Genomic DNA, 8,874 nt, shown 5'->3' on the forward strand with positions numbered 1-8,874 from the left:
TATCCCCCCCCCCGCAGAGGGCACAGCCCCCACGCCTCCCAGAAGACACAAACTCACCTCCCTCCCCCCAACGAGGCATGGAGACCCCATCTTGACACGCTCCCTCTCCACTGTTTGCACCCTCGGATTGCTCTGGGTCTACCCTCTGGGTGTTGGCGGGAGGGTACGCCCCCGTCGCGGTTCCTGCTCCTGGCCGTTTGGATGTGCCCGCTCGCGCCCCCTAGAGGTGGGGGAAAAGACCCAGTCCTGCCTGTGCTCGACAGTCCCACGGCGCGCGAGCACTTACCCAGGCTGGCTCCTGGGGCGACGTCACGCCACAGGGAGGGGTTAGTAAGTGGGAGGGCTAGCCCTGGGACTTGAGGCCAATAAGGGGGACCCTACCCTTTCTATGCTAATCTCACTGCCCAGTGAAGGGGGAAGGGCAGCGAGGGGCAGGACCCCTGCTGCCCATGGGGGTAGGGGGTCCCCAACCCTTTCCGTGAAAGGGACCATGAGGAGTGGAAATCAGGACGTTCCCCCCACATCCACCCATGGATGGAAGCTAGAGGGTCGGGGGAGCCTAAAGCTTGGGTCCCTCCTCACTACCATCTCGGGAGGGAGAAGGGATGGAGCAGGAGCGGGCTAAGGGGGACTTGGGAGGGGCCTTGTAATTTATTGCTTTGTTCCCCAACAAGGGGGCGGGGGCGGGCAGGGCTTGGGGAGGGCGTTTCAGGGTAGGGGAAGCCAAGGGTGGGCAGAGGGTGGGGTGGGGTGGGGTGCTCTCGGGTTGTGAGTGTCTGTGACCGTGACTGCGTACCTGTGACTGTGCAGCGCCCGTGGTGATCTGGGGTAGGCGGCACCCCTACAATGGGACCCCTCCCCCACTGTTCTTCCTGTCCAGCCCCTCCCTTCCACTGGAGCAGCTCCAGACCCAGCCCTCAACCCCAGGATCCCTCCCAGCCAGGGTTAAGAGAATGTGAGGTGGCTGGGAGGGTCTCCAGGCCCCCTGCCTCATCCCCGGAAAGGGGGTGCTGGGGTGAATTTACCTGGCCCAGCCCCGCCTCCCTCAGTCAACCCAGCCCTTGGGCCGTCTGTGTCAGTGGTTTCCGGTATTTTTTTTTTTTCCTGGCTAAAATATTTTGCAAAGGACCAGGTAACTGGGGAGAGGAGAGGGGCAGGGGCAGGGGGGGAATACCGCCCCTCATCTCCTCCAAGGCAGGTGGTGTGAATCTTCTTCAACAGCAATTAAAGAGGAAGTGATTTTGTCTAGGGGGTGAGCTGCTGGTCTGTTCTTGAAGAGTTGGGTCAGGGAATGGCCTTGGTCAAGGTGGGGAATTGGAGGTGGGAGAGGGCCAGGGAGGGTGCCTCCTGCTGGGGCTGGTGTCAGGGCAGTATCCAAGGGCGTGGAGGCAGTAGGTCAGATGCTCCATCATGTACAACAAACAGTTCCAGGTTCATGTAGTGGAAGGAGACAGGCAGGTCAGGGCAACAGTGGGGACCCAGGGAGCAGAGAAGTCACTAACTCCCAAGATAACTCCTGTTTTGGGAAGGAGTTGGGGTGTGGAGCTTAGAGAAGAGGACAGGGGAGGGGGGCTGCTGGAGGGGTGAGAAGATAGAGTAGCTTTGGTTAAGAGCAGGAACTTTGGAGTCAGATCTGATTTTGACACCAGTACCTCCACTTCATAGTTAGGTGATCTTGGGCAGGTTACCTTGGTGGCATCTGTTTATTTGTAATCTGAACAATATCTGTTCAGAGGGCACCTGGTAGGGGCTCCAACATCAGTCCTGGAGGACTGCCCCAGGCCAGCCTACCCACTTCGAGCACCTGGTACCAGAAGTAGAGCTTTATTGTAGGGGTCCCTCTCCTGGCAGGGAGGGAAGGGATGGAAGATCTCCCAATCACAGATGTCCCTGGCGTCACAAACTCCATGTTCAGCTGAGGCAGACATTTGCCCACCCCCATGTCATGCACAGGACTGCAAGGACACAGCAGCCTGAGGCCGGCGCAGCCGCCAAGAGCTGCAGCATCTCGCGGTTCAGCATATAGGCAGTCCCGCTTTTCCTTGTGTGCAGCTGAAAGCATTTGACCTGGTAGAGGGACCGGCGGGGGGAAAAAGGGGGCGGGCGGGCGGGGCTGGGCCAGCAGCCGGCACGGGCTGGGCAAAGCCACACACATGTCAGCTACCTTGACAAACCAGTCTGTGGCCCAGCGTCCTCCGGTAAGGTTGGTTCTGGCCCTCTGCACCCCTCATCCCCACGAGGGACATTCAGTTGCAGGTGCACCACTGAGCTGGTTGCAGGAACAGGCCCAGATCCCACTCACATGGGAGGCCCGGGTTCTACAGGGCCCTAGGCTGGGTGACCACCTAGCACAGCACCCTGACCCAGGAAAAGGTGGATTCAGAGTTGCAGGTGCAGTAACAGGTGCAGATGCAGGCATATGGTCTGGGAAGGCAAAACCTTCCCAGAGGAAGAGAGGCAAGTAGCAAAGAAGCCTCAACTGGAAGACCCAGCCACCCCTCCCCTCTTTCATCAGAGACCCTGGACTCCCCCACTCCATCCCCACTTTCCTTCTTGGTGGCAAAAGCTCCCTCCCTTCCTCAGTATCTCAAGAGTGTGAGAGACTATGGGGAGGAAACAAGGACCCTGGAGAGAATGAAATGACCTCAGGGAACCACAGGCCAGCGGGAAGTTCCTTTCGGTTCCTACCAGAGAAAGGTGGTCAAGGTGTCAGCACCCAATCAAATCCCCACACTGAGTACTCCACTGGCTCCTTTTTGTCGTGGGCTGCATCTTGGCCTGTGGGAAGTGTGAAGGGTGGTCATGGGTGGGGTGACAGAACACTGAGCCCTCCAGACTGTAGCTGAATAGGACTCTAGAAGGGGACTCCCTGGGAGCTGAAGGGGAGCTGCTGCCCCTTAACATCCACGCCATCTTCCCAGCTCCCCATGGTGTCCTCACCTGGATTCCTGCTGCCATTCGCCATCCCCTCTTCCTCACCCCCTCCTGGTTACCATCTGTCAGACACCCTGCTCCCCTCCTCTTGTGTGCCTTAGCACAGCTGGGAGTTTTACCAGAAGCCAAAGGAAAGTAAAAACGAATTTATTATTGAAAGTACAATGATTAAATCTAGTGAGGTCTCTAGAACTCTATTTTCTTGATTATTTATTTATTTTTATTTTCTACTGAAGTACAATTGATTTACAGTGTTGTGTTAGTTTCTGGTAAACAGCAAAGTGATTCAGTTACATATATATATATTCTTTTTTGTATTCTTTTCCATTATAGTTTATTACAGGATATTGAATATAGTTAGTTCCCTGTGCTATACAGTAGGACCTTGTTGTTTATTTTATTTATAGTGGTTTGTGTCTGCTAATCCCAAACTCCTAATTTATCCCTCCCCCACCCACTTTCTCCTCTGTTAACCATAAGTTTGTTTTCTGTTTTGTAAATAAGTTCATTTGTATCTGTTTCTGTTTTGTAAATAATTTCATTTGTATCACATTTTAGATACATAAGTGATATACGATATTTGTCTTTCTCTTTCTGAGATATATATATATATATACATATATATGTATATATCCCACATCTTTTTTTTTTTAATTAATTTGTTTTTGGCTGTGTTGGCTCTTCGTTGCTGCACGCGGCCTTTCCCTAGTTGTGGCGAGCAGGGCTACTCTTCGCTATGGTGCGTGGGCTCCTTCTCATTGCGGTGGCTTCTCTTGTTGCAGAGTACTGGCTCTAGGCGCACACGCAGGCTCAGTAGTTGTGGCGCGTGGGCTTAGTTGCTCCGCGGCATGTGGGATCTTCCCGGACCAGGGCTTGAACCTGTGTCCCCTGCATTGACAGGCAGATTCTCAACCACTGCGCCACCAGGGAAGCCCCATATCCCACATTTTCTTTATCCATTTATCTGTCAATGGACATTTAGGTTGCTTCCATGTCTTGGCTATTGTAAATAGTGTTGCAATGAACATTGGGGTACATGTATCTTTTGGAATTAGAGTTTTCTCTGGATATATGCTCAGGAGTGTGAATGCTGGATCACATGGCAACTCTATTTTTAGTTTTTTAAGGAACCTCCATACTGTTTTCCATAGTGGCTGCCGCAAGATACATTCCCACCAACAGTATAGAAGGGTTCCCTTTTCTCCACACCCTCTCCAGCATTTGTTATTTGTAGACTTTTTTTAATGATGACCATTCTGACCGGTGTGAGGTGATACCTTACTCTAGTTTTGAGTTGCATTTCTCTAATAATTAGCAATGTTGAGCATCTTTTCATATGCCTATTGGCCATATGTATGTCTTCTTTGGAGAAATGTTTATTTAAGTCTTTTGCCCATTTTTTGATTCAGGTTTTTTTTTTGTTGTTGTTTGTTATTGAGCTGTATGAGCTGTTTGTGTATTTTGGAAGTTAAGCCCTTGTTGGTTGCCTCATTTGCAAATATTTTCTCCCAGTCCATAGGTTGTCTCTCCGTTTTGTTTATGGTTTCCTTTGCTGTGCAAAGTTTGATTAGGTCCCATTTGTTTTATTTTTGCTTTTATTTCTTTCTATTGCCTTGGGAGAATAACATAAGAAAACATTTCTATGGTTTATGTCAGAGAATGTTTTGACTGTGTTCTCTTCTAGGAGTTTTATGGTGTAATGGCTTATATTTGAGTCTTTAAGCCATTTTGAGTTTATTTTTGTGTATGGCGTGAGGGAGTGTTCTAACTTCATTGCTTTACATGCAGCTGTCCAGCTTTCCTAACACCACTTCTGAAGAGACTGTCTTTTCTCCATTGTATATTCCTGCCTCCTTTGTCAAAGATTAATTGACCATAGGTGTATGGGTTTATTTCTGGGCTCTCTGTTCTGTTCCATTGATGCATATGTCTGTTTTTGTGCCAATACCATGCTGTTTTGATTACTGTAGCTTTGTAGTATTGTCTGAAGTCTGGTAGGTTTATGCCTCCAGATTTGTTCTTTTTCCTCAGGATTGCTTTGGCAATTCTCTTATGGTTCCATATACATTTTAGGGTTACTTGTTCCAGTTCTGTGAAAAATGTCATGGGTAATTTGATAGGGATTGCATTAAATCTGTAGATTGCTTTGGTAGTATGGCCATTTTAACACTATTAATTCTTCCAATCCAAGAGCTTGAGCTATATTTCCATTTCATTGAATCATCTTCACTTTCCTTTATCAATGTTTTATAGTGCTCAGCATGTTAAGTCTCGGTCAGGTTTATTCCTAAGTTGTTTTTTTTTTTTTTTTTTTTAAAAGGGAGTAGTTTTTGTGTGGAGTCTTTAGAGTTTTCTATATATAGTATAATGTAATCTGCATAAATGAGTTTTACCTCTGTCCTTTTAATTTGGATACCTTTTATTTCTTTTCCTTGTCTGAGTGCTGTGGCTAGGACCTCCAATACTATAGAAGTGGTAAGCATGGGCATCCTTGTCTTCATCCAGATTTTAGCGGGAAGGGTTTCAGCTTTTCACCATTGAGTATTATGTTGGCTGTGGATTTGTCATAAATGGCTTTTATTATGTTGAGATATGTTCCCTCTGTACCTACTGTGGTAAGGGTTTTTATCATGCATGGATGTTGAATTTTATCAGATGCTTTTTCTGCATCTATTGAGATGATCATATGGTTTTTGTCTTTTCTTTTGTTGATGTGGTATATCACATTGATTGTGTATGTTGAACCATCCTTGTGACCTTGGGATGAATCCAACTTGATTATGGTGCATGATCTTTTTTATGTGTTGTTGGATTCGGTTTGCTAATACTTTGTTGAGAATTTTAGCTTATATGTTCCTCAAAGATATTGGCCTGTAACTTTCTCTTTTTGTAGTGTCCTTGGTTTTGGTATCAGGGTGGTGGAGGCTTCATAGAATGACTTTGGGACTGTTCCCTCCTCTTCAGTCTTTTGGAAGAGTTTGAGAAGGATCAGTACAAGTTCTTCTTATGTATGTTTGGTAGAATCCCCCCAGTGAAGCCATCATGGACTTTTGTTTGAAGGGGGTTGGTTTTGTTTTGTTTTGTTTGTTTTTTTAATTACAGATTCTGTTTCACTTAGGGATTGGTTTCTTCAAATTATCTGTTTCGTTTTGATTCAGTTTTGGTGGATGTATGTTTCTAGAAATTTGTCCTTCCATCTAGGTTGTCCAATTTGTTGGTATATAATTGTTTATAGTATTCTCTTATTTTTTTGGTATTTCTGCAATATTGGTTATCTCTCATCTTTCATTTCTTATTTTGTTTGGGTCCTCTCTGTTTTCTTCTTAGTGAGCCTGGCCACAAGTTTGTCGATTTTGTTTACCCTTTCAAAGAACTAGCTCTTGGTTTTATTGACTTTTTCTATTGTTTTTTAAATTTCTATTTTATTTACTCTCTGATCTTTATTATTACCTTCCTTCTGCTGACTTTAGGTTTCGTTTGTCTTTCTTTTTCTAATTCTTTTAGTGGTAGGTTAGGTTGATTATTTGAGATTTTTCTTATTTTTTGAGGAAGGCCTGTATAGTTGTGAACTTCCCTCTAAGGACTGCTTTTGCTGCATCCCATAGATTTTGTATGGTTGTGTCTTCACTGTCATTTGTCTCAAGGTATTTTTTAATTTCCTCTTTGATTTCATTATTGACCCATTGGTATTTTTAATAGCATGTTGTTTAATCTCCATGTAATTTTTTCTTGTTTCTGTCTCTGTGGTTGATTTATAGTTTCATGCCATTGTAGTCAGAAAAGATACTTGAAATAATTTCTTTCCTCTTAAATTTGCTGAGGCTTATTTTGTGTCCTAGTATGTGGTCTATCCTAGAGAATGTTCCAAGTGCACTTAAAAAAGAATGTGTATTGTTTTTTGTTTTTATTTTTTGGATGTAGTGGCCTGCCTATCAATTAAGTCTAACTGTAGAACTCCATTTTCTGATGCTGTTAAGGTTCTACCCTTATCAAATCAAAGGTAACCCTCCTGCCCCAGCCTGTCCCCACTCTCCCATTCTAAATAGCTTCTGATCAGCTTTTGGTATTCCTTCTATGACTCTTGCCTCCAAGTACCATCTAGTCTCTTCAGAACTCAGCAGCTGGTTTATTATGTTACTGAACACCTCCTGTGGGCCAGGTACCGTGCTAAGAGTACAACACACCCTCTTATTCAGTCCTCACAACCACCCAAGGCCAGTACAGTTACCCAGTTTACCCATGAGGATACAGCACTGGAAAAGTTAAAACAACTTGTCCAAGGCCCTACTGATAGTAAGTGGAGGGTGAGGATTTGGATCCAGCATTCTGACTGTAGCTGCACTTGCGATAGTGTCTTAGGTCTCTCCCCTCAAGATACACAAATGGATCTGGGAAGCAGGGTTTCAGAAGCCTACCTATTTGCATTTTTAAATAAAACAATTTAAGCGTAACTGGCCCAATAAGTACAAGACTACTTTCAGCAAGAAAAGGGTCAGCCTCATACAGCTTCCTTCGGCAATTGAATCCTTCTTTCCACTTTTGGAGACGTGGGAGTTCCATGCCCTCTATCCCTTACCCCATGAGTCAGCGGAGTCTTCAGCAAAATGCTGCACACCTGAGAGATGCGGACAGAGCAAGGGGAGAAAGTGGGGGAAGCAGGGGACCTAGATTTGCACTTGGCAATGAGGAAGAGATGGAGACACCTAACCAGGCCTGCCTCCCACTGGCATACTAGGAAGCTGGCCTGTGTGGGCAGCAGCCCTCTCTCTGGGCATGGCCAAAGGTAGATGTCTTTTCTGGGAAATGAAGTGGTATGGCTGGCAGGTAGTGGGATGGAGTCTGCAGCACTGTAGGAGAGCTTGGCAGGAGGCCCCTGTGGTGGGGTAACTCCGTGTGTACCTTGTGGCTCTCGGGATATAAAGGGGGAGAAGAGAAGGGACACCAGCACTGCAAGTGTTTCAGTCAGGGCCAGGCCAGCAGGCTTTGTTTCACCGTCCTGGTCTCTTCCTGCATACTCCAGCCCCACTGCTACTGCCGGGACTGTGGCGCACAGAATGGGATCAGAGAGCGTGCCCTCCAGCCTGAGGAGAACACCAAGTCTCCTCCCTACTGAGCCCCAAACCCACCTACCCCCTCCCAAAAGAAAAAAAAAGATTGATGGTGTGATGGTCCATTTCTTTATTTAGAAACCTGATTGTTCTAGAACATGGTGGGTGGATTCGCAGCCTACCCTTTTCGTGGGATTGTGTTAGAGGTGGTGGGCAACTTTCTTCCCATTTTCTCAGCAACAGAGAGAAGGTGCTTCAACTCAGAAGCACAGATTGTAGGGAACAGTGTGGAAAGGGAAAGGGGCAGGACATCCCAAGCCAGTCTGGGGGAAGGGGGAAGGCCCTCTGAACAGGTGTGAGGCAGGGGTGGGCGTGCCTCTTGGGGCCTGCTGACTGCCCCGCCCTTCTTGCTCCCCCTGCCCTACTCCACTCAAAAGATCTCACAGCGCTCTAGGTAGGGAGGGGAAAGGAACCCACAAGCTGGGAGACGACACGGGGGAAGCCGGGAGGAAAGGACGCGGGTATGGGGAGAAGCCCAGGAGAGCAAATCTCACAGGCCTAGGAGGTCTTGAGGGCGCTCTCAGCAGTAGCAGCAGCGCTCAGCCCGAGGCCCCTGCACACCCCCAGGAGGGCCTCGAGGTCCACAGCTCACAGCTCAGCTCTCCTCTGCTGTTTTGCCTCAGGACCCCGGGGGTTTGGGGGGAAGGAGGCAGGGCCAGTCTAGGAAGACTCTGGACTCCGTGGCGAGCCAAAGGCGGTGGTCTCAGAAGTCAAATTCATCCAGGTCCCCCGTGCCCTCCCCGCCCCGAGAGCCCCACACCCGGCGGTAATTGCTCTCCAGCTCTTTCTGCCGCTGCCGCTCCTTCTGCGCCTCCTCAGCTCCCTGCACCTG

At 47.8% G+C, this 8,874-nt stretch overlaps 1 protein-coding gene across 4 annotated transcripts in view; it reads right to left on the reverse strand.

Annotated features, from left to right (window-relative positions):
* Positions 1–8,092: 8,092 nt before the first annotated feature.
* The window catches only part of OS9 (OS9 endoplasmic reticulum lectin), a 30,303-nt gene continuing 29,521 nt past the window's right edge, over positions 8,093–8,874 (reverse strand). For 3 of the 4 annotated variants that reach the window (XM_024736782.1, XM_024736780.1, XM_024736779.1), the window contains one exon: positions 8,096–8,871. In XM_024736782.1, coding sequence (XP_024592550.1) covers positions 8,746–8,871 — 126 coding nt within the window. In that variant the 3' untranslated portion in view covers positions 8,096–8,745. Of the gene's footprint in view, positions 8,872–8,874 lie in introns of all 4 variants that reach the window. The other variant, XM_024736781.1, reaches the window with a different exon arrangement.

This window comes from Neophocaena asiaeorientalis, unplaced genomic scaffold, assembly GCF_003031525.2.
Source record: "Neophocaena asiaeorientalis asiaeorientalis breed wild unplaced genomic scaffold, Neophocaena_asiaeorientalis_V1.1 scaffold134, whole genome shotgun sequence".
In the NCBI taxonomy this organism is placed as follows: domain Eukaryota; kingdom Metazoa; phylum Chordata; class Mammalia; order Artiodactyla; family Phocoenidae; genus Neophocaena; species Neophocaena asiaeorientalis.